The sequence below is a fragment of the Carcharodon carcharias genome, chromosome 19 (assembly GCF_017639515.1).
Source record: "Carcharodon carcharias isolate sCarCar2 chromosome 19, sCarCar2.pri, whole genome shotgun sequence".
Lineage (NCBI taxonomy): Eukaryota > Metazoa > Chordata > Chondrichthyes > Lamniformes > Lamnidae > Carcharodon > Carcharodon carcharias.
Genome location: NC_054485.1, coordinates 81252231 through 81270696, shown reverse-complemented (window position 1 = coordinate 81270696; position 18466 = coordinate 81252231). Strand labels below are relative to the sequence as shown.

General features: G+C 44.2%; 1 protein-coding gene across 1 annotated transcript in view; it reads right to left on the bottom strand.

Moving 5' to 3' along the window:
- Nucleotides 1-484: 484 nt before the first annotated feature.
- Nucleotides 485-18466, bottom strand: part of LOC121291994 (class I histocompatibility antigen, F10 alpha chain-like) — a 48981-nt gene continuing 30999 nt past the window's right edge. The window contains exons 3-6 of the mRNA XM_041213710.1: nt 10713-10988; nt 10129-10395; nt 8054-8158; nt 485-1363 (exon numbers count right to left, since the gene is read on the bottom strand). Coding sequence (XP_041069644.1) covers nt 1347-1363; nt 8054-8158; nt 10129-10395; nt 10713-10988 — 665 coding nt within the window. The 3' untranslated portion in view covers nt 485-1346. The remainder of the gene's footprint in view (nt 1364-8053; nt 8159-10128; nt 10396-10712; nt 10989-18466) is intronic.

Sequence of the window (18466 nt, the reverse complement as noted above, 5' to 3'; positions counted from 1 at the left end):
GGGTTACATTCTTATGGGTTGACATAGCTTTCATGCTTTTGCCCCCTTTCTCTTGATCCTGACATTGAATGGCCTGACCATCAGGCACATTTTACTATCAAGCAGGATTAGAAGAGGTCTCCGAAATAGTGGCAGTGACCCAGAAATAGAAAAGCGAAGAAAATCTATAGTTTTACTGCTGGCCATATCTGGCAGCTTTATACTGTTATGGCTGGTAACTTTTGTTCATTATATATGTGTACAGGTTATGGATATTCAATACCTACACACAGATTACAACAATCCTTTCACTATTATGGAACAAACTGGATATATGCTGCAGCATTTGAGTTCCGGCACAAATACCATTATTTTTGCAATATCCCAGAGTAAATTCAGAGAGGAGTTAAAGAATTTGTTTAAATATCCAATGACTCTAATTACCAAGTTAGTGAAATCATGTAAAGCCCTGAGTGTAATAATGACTGACCACAAAAACTTGAGACTCCTTTCCATTTTTACTGTGCAAAATAGACAAGACTACACCAGACATGTTACATGCTCCACACAGTTCTCTATTCCATGAAGATGAAGGTCAGGCGTAATAAGCGGCCGGTCTGCTATCCCTGCTCAGGTGGACCATCCCTCTCTGGAAGAGGCGAAGTCAGTGGACCGTATGTTTGCAGTTATGTCCCACTTCGATGTTTAACCTGCTCTCGAAAATATTCCCCACATCCATTTGTAGCTTGCAGTTACTTTAACTTTCCACTCGACATTCTGGAGATGTAGTTCACTTGCCGCTGGTGCCTCAAACACGCTTTGCAGATTAGTCAGAGGTTATGGAAAGCGTCTCATTCTAATTCCCACTGCAGTTAAAGGGTTAGCAGCAGAGGGGTTACATTGGCGTCGCTCCCCTTCACTTAGGGAGAGAGAGAAGCAGACTCGGGATTGCGGATTCGGCTGGTGAACCGGAGTATGTGAAAAGGATCACGCTCGACTGGGCGTCCAGTGATTGAATATTTCCGTATCCACTGTTTCAAAGCACAAGTGGAGACTTTTACCTGAGGCCAATGTTCAAGCTTCTGCTAATTAGGAACGTATAGATGTTCACAAAAGATATTTTAATTGCCAGAAATGCATTTATTCCGCACTATCGTTATTTATGTAGCGGTAGCTTATGCAATTGTAGGTCAGACTTGGCAATGTTAAGCAAAGGAATAATCGTTTAATAAATTGAAGCAGAAAACATGTGTAAAATATTTATGCAATTACATTAGATTTCGTCGCAGAGCAATTGATTCACAGACTACTTTCAGTGTGTTCTTGGTTCCTATTCAAGTCTGGCGTTTGACCCTCGCAGATACTGGTTAAACAATGTTGTAATCTAGGGAGCGAAAAATAAGTGTTAGATAATCCAGAGTTGAAGTGCAGAGCAGTGTAGTGAATGAAGTCACTTTGCCTAAATCAGCAGCCCGCCCACCATTTTTTTAAAAAAATAATTAACAGGCAATTGAGCTTGTTAACAAACCGAAGCGAACACAAAGGTCATGCTTGGCCTAAATAGCCAAGTGGTTATGGTACTGGTCTTGTAACCCCAAGATCAAGAGTTCAAATCTCACAATGGCAAACTATGAAACAATGTAACTTCATCTGAAACAGATGGAAACAGGTTTACTCAAAAAGAGTATCAAGAGTTCAAATCTCACAATGGCAAACTATGAAACAATGTAACTTCATCTGAAACAGATGGAAACAGGTTTACTCAAAAGAGTATCAAGAGTTCAAATCTCACAATGGCAAACTATGAAACAATGTAACTTCATCTGAAACAGATGGAAACAGGTTTACTCAAAAAGAGTATCAAGAGTTCAAATCTCACAATGGCAAACTATGAAACAATGTAACTGCATCTGAAACAGATGGAAACAGGTTTACTCAAAAGAGTATCAAGAGTTCAAATCTCACAATGGCAAACTATGAAACAATGTAACTTCATCTGAAACAGATGGAAACAGGTTTACTCAAAAGAGTATCAAGAGTTCAGATCTCACAATGGCAAACTATGAAACAATGTAACTTCATCTGAAACAGATGGGAACGGGTTTGTACTCGAAAGAGTTACATCTTAACCTCACAATGGCAAACTATGAAACAATGTAACTTCATCTGAAACAGATGGAAACAGGTTTACTCAAAAGAGTATCAAGAGTTCAAATCTCACAATGGCAAACTATGAAACAATGTAACTTCATCTGAAACAGATGGAAACAGGTTTACTCAAAAGAGTATCAAGAGTTCAAATCTCACAATGGCAAACTATGAAACAATGTAACTTCATCTGAAACAGATGGAAACAGGTTTACTCAAAAGAGTATCAAGAGTTCAGATCTCACAATGGCAAACTATGAAACAATGTAACTTCATCTGAATAAGAACAGGTGGAAACGTGTTTGTACTCGAAAGAGTCACAAAGGTCATTCGGACTCGAAACATTGACTGTGCTCCTCTCCATAGATGCTGCCAGACCTGCTGGGTTTTTCCAGGTATTTTTGTTTTTGTTAACAAGCCAATTGACCGAAGAATAAGCTGCCCGCACCATGATATGGTTGGCCTGGATAGACAACTGAAATTCAGAAGGCCTTTTTTTAAATAACAATTGAAATGCTGGAAGGAAAGGAAAGCACATCATTCAGGGCACCACTCCACCTGACCCCTTCGCTGCCTTCCTCGGATCCCCGATCGCTACCCGCCCTGGAAACCAGGGATATACCTCAATCTGGCTCCACCCTAGATCCATTATTCTTCTTCCAGAGACCTATGTGCAGTCCCAGCAGCGCCCACTAATGAGCTCTAGCGCTGCTGCAACTGCTAGAGCTGCCGGCCAATCAGAATGGGCAGGAGTCCCTCTGCTCGTTCACTTCGGTCGGTTTTAGATCGGCTTTTGCAACGCGGGGTAGGGGTGCGTGCAATAGCCCCTCCAAACCAACTCCCCCAGTAAAATTCAGCCCATTGAAGCTATCTCAGGGGGCAGATTCTGCAGCAGTGCTGATTGACGTGAGCACAGGTATGAGACAGGTCTGCACTAGTATAGCTCAGGTGATTTCCACCCCTCCGCTCTGAGCCATGGAACAATAGAACCATACAACCATAGAAAAGTTACAGCACAGAAGGGGGCCATTCGGCCCATCTTGTCCATGCCAGCCCGAGGACACCCACGTGCTCTTTCTAATCCCACCTTCCTGCACCCAACTCACAGCTCTGCATCTTACAGCACTTTAGGTGCAAATACAGGTACTTTTTAAACGAGTTTAAAGTTTCTGCCTCTACCACCAACTTGGGCAGCGAATTCCAGACACCCACTACCCTCTGTGTAAAAAAAGTTCTTCCTCATGAAGCCCTACACCTTCTGCTACTTATCTTGAATCTATGTCCCCGGTTCTAGAATTCTCCACCAAGGGAAACAATTTTATCCTGTCCACTCGATCTATTCCCCTCATAACTTTGTACACCTCAATCATGTCACCTCTCAGCCTTCTTTGTTCTAAGGAAAATAACCCCAACCTATCCAATGTCTCCTCGTAGCTACACTTTTCTAACCCTGGCAACATTCTTGTAAACCTCCTCTGCACTCTCTCCTGAGCTAGTACTTCCTTCCTGTAACGTGGTGACCAGAACTGCACACAATACTCCAGCTGTGGCCTCACCAATCTTTTATACAATTCCAACATTATATCCTTACTTTTATACTCTACACCACTGCCAATGAAGGAGAGCATTCCATATGCCTTCTTTACAACCTTGTCTACTTGAGCTGCTGCCTTCAGGGACCTGTGTACTTGTACTCCAAGATCTCTCACTTCACCTCTTCAACCCTGTAAGTATATTCCCATTTATTATGTAATCGCTGTATCTGTTTGACCTCCCTAAATGTATGACCTCACATTTCTCTATGTTAAAATCCACCTGCCACTTTACCGCCCAGTCCACCAACCCATCTTTTTCATTTTGGAGATTATGGCTCTCCTCTACACTATCCACTACTCGGCTAATCTTTGTGTTATCTGCAAATTTCCCAATCGTGCCCCCCACGTTCACATCCAAATCACTAATATATAACACAAACAGCGGGCCCAACACCAAGCCCTGAAGAACACCACATGAGACAACTTTCCATTCGCAAAGGCATCCATCGACCATTACCCTTTGTTTCCTGATACAAAGCCAACTTTTTATCCAGGTTGCCACATTACCCAGAATCCCATGGGCTTTTACTTTCCTGATCAATCTGCCATGTGGGACCTTGTCAAATGCATTGTTAAAATCCATGTACACAACATCCACTGCAATACCTTCATCAACCCTTCTTGTCACTCCCTCAAAGAATTCAATCAAATTTGTGGCTAGACTTTCCTTTAACAAAACTAAGCTGACCATCCCTGACTAGTCCATGCCTTTCCACATGACAGTTAATCCTATCTCTCAGGATTGATTCTACTAATTTGCTCACCACCGATGTAAGACTAACTGGCCTATAACTGTTTGGCATTTCTTTTGATCCCTTTTTAAACAATGGAACTATGTTTGCATTTCTCCAGTCCTCCGGGACCTCCTCTGTATCTAGTGAAGATTGGAAAATCATCCTCAGAGCATCTGCTATCTCCTCCCTAACTTCCTTCAGCAGCCTCGGAAACAATCCATCTGGGTCTGGTGACTTATCCACTTAAGGATTTCAGCCCTTCAAGTACTTCCTCTCTGTCTATGACTATCCCATCCAATATCTCATAGTGTTCCTCCTGGACTACTATATCTACATCCTCCCTTTCTTTTGTAAACATGGAGACAAAATATTCATTCAAAACCCTTCCCACAGCCTCTGTATCTACACACAAGTTTCCATCTTCATCACTGAAAGGTCCCACTTTTTCCTTAACTAACCTATTAGCATTAATGTATTGGTAAAACATCTTTAGTTTATCTTTAACTTTACTTGCTAATCTTGTTTCATGCCCTCTCCTTGGTTTCCTTATTTCCTTTTTTACTTTGTCCCTGCACTTCCTATATTCGTCTAGGCTATCTGCAGTGCTTAGTTCGTTGTGCCTACCGGACGCTTTTTTTTTCTGTTTGATCCTCCCCTGTATTCCTCTAGACAACCAGGGAGGTCTAGATTTGGCAGTACCACTCTTATTTTTGTAGGGGACATGTCTATTTTGTACAATGGAACAGATGTTCGCAGCTTTCGCCCAGATTTAACAAGGAGGCCATAGCGTCCCGCTGGTGTTGTCAGTTTTATCACCCTGTTAACATCCTGTTCCACTGGCCATGCTTCCGGACACAACAGCTTGCACTCAACCCGATTTTCAATTCGTTGTTGCCAGCTTTGCAGCCGTTTCGCTACTGCCTGATTTGTTGTCATGACAATATCACCCACTTAAGTTGCCAAGTCCCTTTCGCCAACTTGGCTGCTCATTCGGTTCTTGCCCGATTAAGTGGTGGGCCCATTAAGGTCCATAGTGGTAATTTGTTTGTGGAGCCAGAAGACGTAGGTAGGGTTCTAAATGAATACTTTGTGTCGGTGTTCACAAGTGAGAGGGATGACGTGGGTATAGAAATCAGGCAGAAGGACTGTGATATAATTAAATAAATTAGCATTGATAGGAGGTTCTAAATAGTCTGGCAGGCTTAAAACTAGATAAAACTAGATAAATCTCCAGGCCTGGATGAAATGTATCCCAGACTGATGAGTGAGGCAAGGGAGGAGATAGCAGGGGTGTTGGCAATAATTTTCAATACCTCTCTGGTCATGGGAGAGGTGCCAGAGGACTGGAGGACAGCCAGTGTGGTACCATTATTCAAGAAGGGAGGAAGAGATAAACCAGGGAACTACAAGCCAGTCAGTCTAACCTCAGTGGTGGAGAAACTATTGGAAGCAATTCTGAGGGGCAGAATTAATCTACACTTGGAGAGGCAGGGATTAATCAAGGACAGTCAGTATGGTTTTGTTAGGGGGAGGTTATGTCTGACCAATTTGATTGAATTTTTCAAAGAGGTGACCAGGTGTATAGATGAGGAAAATGTATTTGACGAAGTCTTATTGGACTTCAGCAAGACTTTTGATAAGATCCCGCATGGGAGACTGATAATGAAGGTAAGAGCCCACAGGCTCCAAGGCAATTTGGCAAATTGGATCCAGAATTGGCTGAGTGGCAGGAAACAGAGGGTGATGGTCGAGGGGTGTCTTTGTGACTGGATGCCTGTGTCTAGTGCAGTTCCACAGGGATAGGTGTTGGGTCCCTTGCTCTTTATGGTGTATATATAAACGATTTAGACTTGAATGGAGGAGGGTTGATCAGTAAGTTAATGGATGACGTGAAAATTGGTGGGGTGATAAATAGTGAGGAAGATAACCTTAGATTACAGGAGGATATAGATGGGCTGGACAGATGGGCTGATCAGTGGCAAATGGAAGTTAATCTGGATAAGTGTGAGGCGATCACTTGGGCTGGATAAACAAGGCATGGGAATACATGATGAATGGTAGGACCCTGGGAAGTACCGAGCATCAGAGGGACATTGGTGTGCATGTCCACTGGTCCCTTAAGGTAGCAGGACAGGTAAATAAGGTGGCTAAGAAGGCATATGGAATACTTGCCTTTATTACCGAAGCATATAAGAGCAGGGAGCTGGAACTGTATAAATGCTGATTAGGCCACAGCTTGAGTATTGCGTGCAGTTCTGGAATCCACATTATAGGAAGGATGTGATTGCACTAGAGAGAGTGCAGTGGAGATTTAGCAGGATGTTGCCTGGGCTGGAGAGTTTTAGTTATGAGGAGAGATTGGATAGACTGGGGTTATTTTTTCTGGAGCAGAGGAGATTGAGGGGGGGACATGATTGAGGTGTATAAAATTATGAGGGGCATAGATAGGGTAGGCAGGAAGGAACATTTCACCTTGGTGGAGGGATCAATAGCCAGGGGGCATAGATTTAAGGTAAAGGCAGGAGGTTTAGAGGGGATGTGAGGAAGAATTTTTTCACCCAGAGGGTGGTGGGAATCTGGAATTCACTGCCTGAAAGGGTGGTAGAGGCAGAAATACTCAAAACATTTCAGGAGTATTTGGATGTGCACTTGCAATGCCAAACAATGCTATGGGCCTAGTGCTGGAAAATGGGATTAGAATAGTTAGGTACTTGTTTGACCGGCACAGACTCGATGGGCCAAAGGGCCTTTTTCTGTACTGTCGACTTCTATGTCTCTATGTATTGACCCCATCTGTTCTCATGTTCCTTCAACTCTTTTTCCCTTCATCATCTGACCAATCTAATCATAAATGTTGGCATAATGCCTCCCTCAAATTCTATCACTCCTTAGCTCTGTCTAAATATCTTACATTTAACCTAGTATGGATGATCCTCATTATTGAGATAACAGCTACTTAAGATAGTGTGCTCCAATACATCCTTGGACTCACAGACATTTGCAGCACAGAAGGAGGCCCTTCAGCCCATCGTGTCTGTGCCAGTCAACAAGATCTGACTACATCCTATATTCCAGCGCTTGGCCCTTAGCCCTGGAGACTATGGCAATGCCAGTGAATCTCTAAATACTTCTTAATTGTTACGATTTTCTGACTCAACCACCCTGTCAGGCAGTGAATTTCTCTTCAACTCCCCTCTTATCCTTCTACGTCTTACCTGAAATCTATGCCCCCTGGTTTTGACCCCTCTACAAATGAGGCAGCATCTGAGTGAATGTGGCCTGTAGCTTTTTTAAAGCTCAATGACCCACAATGGTGGGAATCTCAGCACTGCATGCAGCACACTCACTGAGGTTGCATTAAACCTATGTGCAGGCTTCTCATTACATCTTGCCTTTTATATTCTATACTTCTTTTGACAAAACCCAGCATTCAATTAGGAAATGTTTCCTCGATAAAAGTTGAAACTCTTACGCAAGCAAAGCCACGGACCCTGCCATAACTGATGTCAAAAAAGCAAATATAATCATGGGCAGGGGTGAGAAAAGATTTTTGGCAAAGCTGCTGTGCAATAACAAAAAAAAATGCCCTTGCCTTACCTTTTCGCCTTCTCCACTTTACATACAACAGAATAATGATTGCCAGTAACACCAGTACACCAGTGACAATCAGCCCCACATGTTTGCCTTCCTTCATTTTTCCTTCTGAAACATGTTAGAAAGACGTTTTAACATAATTTTATATATGAATAGACTATATATATATATGGATACCTATGACACAGCTCATGTAATAAGAGAATATGGAATTTAATATGAATAGTATCCCCAAACCAAAGATTGCATTATATTATATTTAGACAGAAGGAGGAGGAGGAAGAGTAAAGGTGAGGATATGTGAGGAGAGAAAGTGAGAGAGGAGGGGAAGGAAGGGGCCGGCAAAAGGAAAAGCAAGTCAGAGAGGGAGTGGACAGGGCAGGAAGGAGCGGGAGCAGATGGCTGGCAAGGAGTGAGATAGGGGAGGTAAGAGTCGTTTGGCCAGAAAAGGTTTCTCAATTCCAGGATGGGATCATATCAGCCTAAACCCATTCATGGCTTTGCTCAGTGGGCGGGGGCACACAGCCTGAAATGTTCATGGCGGGAGGGAAGGCAAAAGACGAGTTACTCTGCTTTGTGGTTCCAGGATATAGTGGGGTGAGGGGAAGAGGGAGAGGCGCAGAAGCTGCTCAGTTTTGTTTTTGCAGTGGAAATCCCTGATTACTGCTCAGTGTATAAGGGAAGCCCTGAATAGATAATGATCATGGTGGTGCGGCAGGGAGGCGAGGGCGGTTGTCCTGTTCCCTTTGGGAAAAATGGATCAGTGATGGGATTTAGAGGCCTAAGTTTCTACGTGGTTTGTGGTGGACAGTTATGGGAGGATCTGAGGGATGGGAACAAGGGCCAGGGTCAGTGGTAAGACTGTTCACTTGGATGGGGAGGGTGCGGGGGAGGGCTGGGGCTCAGTGGGGAACAAAGAGCAGTGGCCAAAACACTCCTTCATGAGGGGTCTGGTCACCAAGGTATAGTATCTGCTACATGAGGAAACGAGGCAAAAGGGTGAACAGTGGTGGGTGGGAGTGGAGGGTAATTCCCTGAAAGTTTCCTCATGGTCAAAAGCAATGGTCCTAGTGAATGTGGGAAAACTGGGATATTGATCGAGCTCCTGGTGGACATAGGCTTGGTCAGGGACAAGAGAGTTTGGCTTATTGACTGCTAAGTGGGGCAAAAATAATGGTCCTGGTGAATGAGAGGGAGGAAAAAGACAATGACCCTGGTGAATGGGGGCAGTGGAGAGGCTGTAAATGTGGCTCGTGGTGGTGGTCTGGGGGGGTGGTGGATAAATGCAATTTGCCACAGATATGAATGCGTTGCTGGAAGGTCCATGGAAAAAGATTCTGGTCGCGGTGCCTATTAAGGGAGGGGCAAAGCTTGCAGAGCCCGTTATTGCTTGCTTATTGGCTGTGGGGGAGGGGGCAGAAGGGAGGTGTAAGAAGCCCTTATCAGTGGGTCTGGTGAGAGTAGCAATGTGAGGGGGCAATTTAATAGTTGATGTCTAGTATGCCAGCTCCCATGTCTGAGGGATAGAGCTTCTTTAACCACTGTCGCAGGTCTCTGTGTTGGAACTTTTGGGGTTGGGGCTCAAGGTGTAACGTTCCATGCCCTAAAAATGTGAAATGCACAATTATCTACATGAAATTTGCATTTCATTCAAATAGTTTAAACTTAGCTGCTTTTACCTAGACTGCTCCACACTGACATGCAGTGGCCAGAGCCAGTAACTGCATACAGACTCCTGTGAAGACTGTACTAACGCCACTATCCAGCAAGGGTCGTCTTATACTGTGGTGTTAAATTAGGTGGCACTCTTATCATGTTCACTTCCGTCACAATAACGCTGTGTTCACAACTGCGTGCAGCAGTTTTAAAATCTTCGCTCACCTTTTTCAAGGTAGGCAGATAGAGAAATATAGAGAGACAGATGGAAATATGATTAGATGAAAGTGTGTATATGCAGATAATAACGCAGATACGCAATGAGCCGGTACCTCCACCTCCGATTGCTTAACTAAAGTGATTAGTATGAAACGACTGGGACCGGCACTCGTTGGACGACAGCACCAGAAAATTGATCTTACCCCAGTAGACAGTCTTCCCACCCGGCAAGCTGCTGTGCTCAATATGGCAGGAATACTGTTTCCCATCATACGGGTCAAATTGAAGGGTTTTCGTTAGTTGATACGTCCCATCTTCATTGGGCAGTAAGCCGGTCGAGTTGGTCTCGGGGACACGTTCTCCGTTCTTCAGCCAGGTCACACGGATGGCCTGCGGGTAAAATCCACGCACAATGCACTGTAGAAAGCAATGATGCCCACCTCTGGCAATGATTGACACCTCGGGAGGAACTGGACGATAGAATGAAAATTATTCTCAACTTCAACGCAAATCGGACTTTTCATTATGAAATCAAGTGGGGGGGGGGGGCGGTAATTGGCGGGGGGGGGGGGGGGGGGGGGGGGGGGGGGGGCAGACTCGATGGGCCGAAGGGCCTCTTCTGCACTTTGTGATTCTGTGAATTGTAGCCTTTGCTGCTAATGTAAAATAGGCAATATCGAACCAGCCCCGCCTGTTAACGAGTGTGCCCAACAGAAAAGGATCTAATATCACTTACTGTACACTAACGGCGAGCTTTAAGATTACCCCTGGGCTGTTCTGAATTTACCTTCTCTGGTTAGGGATTTATTCCCAACTGAATAGTATGTCCACCAAAGTTCCACGCAGTCCTTCTCTAACAGGCTCTTGAAATACTTGTTCATTTTTTTTTCTTTATTCCACTTGACCTCTAATTCTTGAGCTGCTGGAATATGTGCAGTCCAAACCAACGTGTTTTTATCAAAACTGAATGCGTACCTCCCATCAAGAGCAAACTTCAAAATCCCTCCACTCGGCTTTGTATCAATCAGCTCACAGCCAAACAGTCCTTGTACGTAATGGATACCTGCAAAATTAATTCAATCGATGAATGCTTAAAAACATATCGCATCTGTTCTCACCTAATCTGAGAATTTCACTTATTTTCTCGTCACTTCATATCATCATTTTTTTCTTTACAAGTGAGTTCAGTATAGAAAACAAGTATCATTACTTGGGGATGTAGAACAATTGGCACCAAATTTAAGACCAGAACTGTGAGCTCCAATCTTTTTCTTTTCTCCGCCGGTGGTCGTTTCCTTAAACAATTTCCTTGTCGTGATTTATTTAGTTCGATTTTAAGTAATTCTGTAATAGCTGCATCAGTAACATTGCAAATTATGTTGGAAAAAATCATAATTTCTACCGTTGTTCTGTGTGTCCCTTATTAACAACACAGCAGCCACGGAAGGGAATCATTCATTGGCGAGACTGTCAAAGATCGACGTAACTTCCAAGCCTCTCACAATCTCCACGCACCTTGTCTCTGTCTGTAAACATGTGCTACTTTTCGAGTCTGTCTTCATAACTATAAAAACTCATTCTTGTGAATCTCTCTTCTATGGGATTAATATCCTTGCTGTCGTAGGTACTCAAAACCGCATGCATACAAACTCTGTCCTAGCCATTGTCTTCTTTAGGCCACCGTCATATGCAATAAATACCCTTAGGCCAATTATCGATTGAGGGGTAAAGCAGCACTTTGTTGCACGGGTGCCACTTGAGATTGGTATTTCGTTTGATGTCAGAACTTAAAATATATCCTGGGAGTTAAGTTTCAATTTAGCTGGGCTACCAAACGACTGATAGCGGGAAATCCGTCAGTTATACTCCCAGGTCCATCATAGCTTGAAGTGAATTCAAATGGAACGTGTAAGAGTTAATCAGGGACTTCTATTAGTAAAACAAAGGTCAGCAGAATTTTCCAGGTGAACCATGTACACCTTGGGGCGATATTAGCAGAACTCTCCAGAAAGAACTTTAAGGTCACAAGGGATTAACTGGTTAGGAGACATAAAGGGGGATGAGGGTAAACATAAGTTAAAGACAAACAGTGCCAGGGATGGAGCCAGGCTCGAATGAGATAAAGTGGCCTTGCTTGGTAAGGAAAAGATGCGTATCTGGGACTGAGAATCACAGAATCTCACAGTGCAGAAGATGCCCTTCGGCCCATCGAGTCTGCACTGATATGTGATAAACATCTGACCTACCTACCTAATCCCATTTACCGGCACTTGGCCCATAGTCTTGAATGTTATTACGTGCCAAGTGCTCACCCAGGTACTTTTTAAAGGATGTGAGGCAACCCACCTCCACCACCCTCCCAGGCAGCGCATTCCAGACCATCATCACCCTCTGGGTAAAAACGTTTTTCCTCACATCCCCCCCTAAACCTCCTGCCCCTCACCTTGAACCTGTGTCCCCTCATGACTGACCCTTCAGCTAAGGGGAACAGCTGCTCCCTATCCACCTTGTCCATGTCCCATATAATCTTGTACACCTCGATCAGGTCGCCCCTTAGTCTTCTCTGCTCCAACATCTGCTTATTATGCAATTACGTACTGACAAAATTAGAATTCGAAAATAACACAATATCCAAGTGACTAACTGTATAAAAAAGATGGTTTTGCTGTAATTAGTGGAGTTCTGTTTTAGCCAGTCTAAGACAGACATTCCATGAGTTTGCTTAAATAAAACAATCATTAACCTGTACCTGAGTCTCCTGTGGTCGATTCTGAGAAAACACCACAACAACCTGGCATAGTTGGCAGGATACTCGCCTCAAACTATCAGAGCGGCGCTGCATAACGGGTGAGTAATGTTTGTTTACAACTTACAGTTAGTGCATTAAGCCAAGCTGAGGACGGTCCAGTCAATCATCAAAGAATCTAAAGAGGAACTCAGTACAAGAAGCACTGAGAGAAGAGAGATTACTAGCGTAGGGGCAAATCAAGTGCTAGTGGTATCCACGCAGGGGCCATGGCCGAATCTGCTCAGGGGCTGTAGCCAAATTTGTGCTGGTGGTATCTGTGCAGGGGCAATAGCCAAATCCATGCAGAGGCCGTAGCCAAATCCGCGCTGGTGGTATCCACGCAGGGGCCATAGACAAATCCCCGCTGGTGGCATCCACACAGGCTCAAAGACAAATATGTGCTGGTGGTATCCACACAGGGGCCATAGCTAAATCCGCACAGGGGCCGTAGCCAAATCCACACTGGTGGTATCCGCGCAGGGGGCATGGCCAAATCCATGCAGGTGGTATCTACGCAGGGGCCGTAGCTAAATCTGCACCAGTAGCACCCGCGCAGGGGCTATAGCCAAATCCGCGCAGCAGCCGTAGCCAAATCCACACTGGTGGTATCCACGCAGGGGCCATAGCCAAATCTGTGCTGGTGGTATCCGCGCAGGGGCCATAGCCAAATCTGTGCTGGTGGTATCCGCGCAGGGGCCATAGCCAAATCTGTGCTGGTGGTATCCACACAGGGTCCATAGCTAAAATCCGTGCTGGTGGTATCCACACAGGGGCCATAGCCAAATCCGCGCAGGGGCCATAGCCAAATCCGCACAGGGGCCATAGCCAAATCCGTGCTGGTGGTATCCGCACTGGGGGCATGGCCAAATCCGTGCTGGTGGTATCCGCACAGGGGCTGTAGCTAAATCCATGCTGGTGGTATCCACACAGGGGCCATAGTCAAATCCGTGCTGGTGGTATCCGCACAGGGTCCATAGCTAAATCCATGCTGGTGGTATCCACACAGGGACCATAGTCAAATCCGTGCTGGTGGTATCCGCACAGGGTCCATAGCCAAATCCACACTGGTGGTATCCTCGCAGGGGGCATGGCCAAATCCGTGCTGGTGGTATCCGCACAGGGTCCATAGCCAAATCCACACTGGTGGTATCCGCGCAGGGGGCATGGCCAAATCCGTGCTGGTGGTATCCGCGCAGGGACCATGGCCAAATCCGTGCTGGTGGTATCCACGCAGGAGCCATAGCCAAATCCGCACGGATGGTTCTGCGCAGGGGCCATAGCCAAATCCGCGAGGGTGGTATCCACGCAGGGGCCATAGCCAAATCCGTGCGGGTGGTATCCACACAGGGACCATGGCCAAATCCATGCTGGTGGTATCCACACAGGGGCCATAGACAAATCCGTGTGGGTGGTATCTGCGCAGGGGCCATAGCCAAATCCGCGCTGGTGGTATCTGTGCAGGGGCTGTAAGGTGGTCAAATCCGCACTGGTGGTATCTGCACAGGAGCCATAGCCAAATCTAAGCTGGTTGTATCCACGCAGGGGCTGAAATAGAATACTGTGCCGATGGCATCCACGTGGAATACAAATAAATAAATAAAATGCATTCATGGGAGGAGAAAAATGAATTGATCTAAGACACAACAGCTGTCTGTGCTGGAGAGAGAGAGATAAATAGAAAAAGAGAGAGAGAGAGGGGTACCCTTAGGGGCGTTAGTGAGCAGTAACAGGCAGGAACAAAGGAAATATGAGCTTCAGTCAGTTTGATTACCCCTGTTAGTGGAATCTCCAAGATCCCTTTATTCCCCCCACTGTTACTTGAAGTTTTGTTTACAGTATGAAAGTTTTAAGTCATTAGGTTCAATGTTATAAGAATGGAAACACATACCTTTATATATGTGTGTGTTTGTATGCAAGGAAACATTTGTATGTATGCTTTAATGTGTTTCCTTCCCTAAATTGTCATTTTAGAGTCAAAAGCTTCATATTAGATTAAAGGAAAAGTGTACCCAAACATTACAATTTTCCGAGTATCAGGTTTGAGTTGAGATTTCCAGCAAAATCGCAATTCCATTGTATTATAAGGATAAATCAGGGTTTCCTTTGTTTGAGATGAACCAGCCTTTGTAAAAAAAAAACTACCTGAAATTCAAAAGTATTCTAGGAAAACCAAAAGACATAAACACATGGTGGTTTCTGTGGATAAAAATGGGTTTCTTTTGAAGAGATTAATTAAATAGGAAAGGAAATCTACAGCCCGACAACATTGTTATTTGTATTTGGGACAATCTTGAGATGTGAAAAGTGCAGTGGAATTTAGCAGGCCACTTTTGAATAAATAGGATGCTATCCATGGAAAAGAATATGGGTTGATAAACATGTGGGATTTTTAATCTGGATACAAATTTATACTCATGAGAAAGAGGTTGTTTTAGTTTTGATAGTGTACATAAGAACATAAGAAATAGGAGCAGGAGTAGGCCATTCGGCCCCTCAAACCTGTCCCGCCATTCAAAATGATCATAGCTGATCTGCCCCAGGCCTCACTTCTTCTTTTGTGCCAGCTCCTCATGGCCCTCAACTCCCCGATATTTCAAAAATATACCTACCTCCTCTTTAAATACTTTCAGTGATCTAGCCTCCACAACTCACTGGGGTAGAGACTTCCAGACATTCACTACCCTCTGAGAGAAGGAATTTGTTCGCATCTCAGTTTTAAATGAGTGTCCCCTTATTCTGTAACTATGTCCCCTAGTTCAAGATTCTCCCACTAGTGGAAACTCTTCTCAACATCTACCCTGTCAAGCCCCCTCAGAAGGTTGCAAATTTCAATAAGATCACCGCTCATTCTTCTAAACTCTAATGAATAAAGGTCTAATCTGTTTAGCTGTTCTTGATAAGTCAACCTCTTCATTCCAGGAATCAGCCTAGTGAATCTCTTTTGAACTGCCTCCAATATCCTTTCTTAAATACGGGGACCAAAACTCTACACAGTCCTCCCGGTGTGGCGTCACCAACGCTGTACAGTTGTAACAAGAATTCAATATTTTTAAACTCCAACCCCCTAGAAATACAGGCCAAAATTTCATTTGCCTTAATTCTTGCTGCACCTGCATACTAACTTTTTGAGTTTCATGCACAAGAACACCCAGGTCCCTCTGTGCTGCACTTTTTTGGAGTCTCTCTTCATTTAAGTAATAGTCTGCCGTTTGATTCTTCCCACCAAAGTGCATGACCCTCTCACACTTTCCTGCATTAAACACCATCTGCCAAATTTTTGCCCACTCACTCAACCTGTCTATATCCCTTACAGATTTGTTATGTCCTCATCACAACATGTCCTCCCACCTATTTTTGTATCATCAGCAACTTTGAATATATTACACTCTCTATCCTCCTCCAGGTCATTAATATAGATTGTAAATAATTGAGGCCCTAGGACTGATCCTTGTGGCACTCCACTGGTTAAGTCTTTCCAACCTGAAAATGACCCATTAATCCCAACTCTCTGTCTTCTGTGTGTTAACCAATCCTCAATCCATGCTAATAGATTACCCCCAATACCATGAGCTCCTATCTTGTGCAATAACCTTTTATATGGCACCTTATCAAAAGCCTTCTGGAAGTCCAAATACACTACATCTACCAGTCCCCCTTTATCAACTCTGCTTGTTATATCCTCAAGGAACTCTAGCAAATTTGCCAAACATGATTTTCCTTTGACAAAACCATGTCGATCCTGCTTTATTGTGTTAAGCTTTTCTAAATGTCCTGCTACTTCTTCCTTAATAATGGGCTCTAGCATTTTCCCAACGACAGATGTTAGCCTGACTGGCCTATAGTTTCCTGCTATTTGTCTCCCTCCCTTCTTGAACAACAGCATCACATTAGCAGCTTTCCAATCCGCTGGGATTGTCCTAGAATTCAGTGAGTTCTGGAACATTTTGAATAATGCCTCCACTATCTCTGCAGCCACTTCCTTTAAAACCCTTGGATGCAGACCATCAGGTCCTGGTGATTTGTCTGCCTTTGGTCCCAAATACTTTGTCCCTCATGATAGAGACTGTCACAAGGTCTTTCCTCCCATTAGCTCCTTGCTTATCTAATATCTTTGGAATGTTTATAGTGTCCTCCACTGTGAAGTCCGATGCAAAATATTGATTTAAATTATGTGCCATTTCCTTGTTCCCCATTATTATTTCTCCAGTTACATCCTCCAAGGGTCCCATGCTCACACCAGCTACTCTTTCTTTTTATATACCCGTAGAAGCACTTGCTGTTTGTTTTTTCTATTTCTTGCCTATTTACTTTCATAATCAATTTTCTCCCTCTTCTATTAGCTTTTCAGTCATCAGCTGCTGGTTCCTAAAAAATTCCTAATCCTCTAACCTACTACTAGATTTCGGTGTGTTGTATGCTTTAGCTTTTGATTGGATAGTCTCCTTTTATGGGTGGTTCATCCTTCTCACTGGGTCCTTCTTTTTGACTGGGATAAATTTTTGCTGAGTGTTATGAAATATCTGCCTAAATGTTTGCTACTGCTCATCCACTGACCTTCCCCTAACTCTATTTTCCCAGCCCACTTTAGACAACTCTTTCTTCAGACCTCTATAATTGCCCTTATTTAAGTTGAGGACACTGTTGAGACCCAAGTTGCTTGCCCTCAAATTGAATTTGAATTCCGACCATCTTGTGATCGCTACCCCTCAGAGGATCTTAACTGCAAGATCTCTTATTAATCCTACCTCATTACACATTACTAGATCCAAAATAGCCTGTTCCTGGGTAGGCCCTGCAATGTATTGCTATAAGAAACAATCCCTGATGCACTCTACAAAGCAACCTTCCATGTTACCCCTACCAATCTGATTTGTCCAGTCAATATACAGATTGAAATCACCCATGACAATTGTAGCACCGTTCTTACAGACTTCCATTATTTCCCGATTTATACTTTGTCCTACGTTGAGGTTAATCTTCCATAGATGACCCTTCCCTTGCTATTCCTTATTTCTACCCAAACTGGTTCCACATTATGATCTATGCTACCTATATCAGTACTCACCACCACACTGATACCTTCCTTTATTAACAAAGCTACCCCATCTCCTTTTCATTTTTGCCTATTTTTCCAGAATACTGAATATCCTTGAATGCTGAGTTCCCCGTCTTGGTCACATGTAACCATGTCTCTGTAATAGCTACCAAGTCATAGGCACCGGAAATGACAACGGCAATCGCAGCCCTGTTGACCCTACAAAGTCCTCCTTATTAACATCTGGGGGCTGGTGCCAAAATTGGGAGAGCTGTCTCCAAAGACTAGTCAAGCAACAACCTGACATAGTCATCCTCATGGAGTCATACCTTACATATAATGTCCCAGACTCCATCATCACCATCCCTGGGTATGTCCTGTCCCACCGGCAGGACAGACCCAGCAGAGGTGGCTGCACAGTGGTATATAGTTGGGAGGGAATTGCCTTGGGAGTCCTCATCATCGACTCTGGACCCCAGGAATGGCATCAGGTCAAACATGGGCAAGGAAACATCCTGCTGATTACCACGTACCACCCTCCCTCAGCAGATGAATCAGTGTTCCTCCATGTTAAACAACAATTGGAGGAAGCACTCAGGGTGGTGAAGGGTGCAGAATGTTCACTGGGTGGGGGATTTCAATATCCGTTTCCATGAGTGGTTCAGTAGCACCACTACTGACCAAGCTGGCCAAGTCCTAAATGGCATAGCTGTTTGAC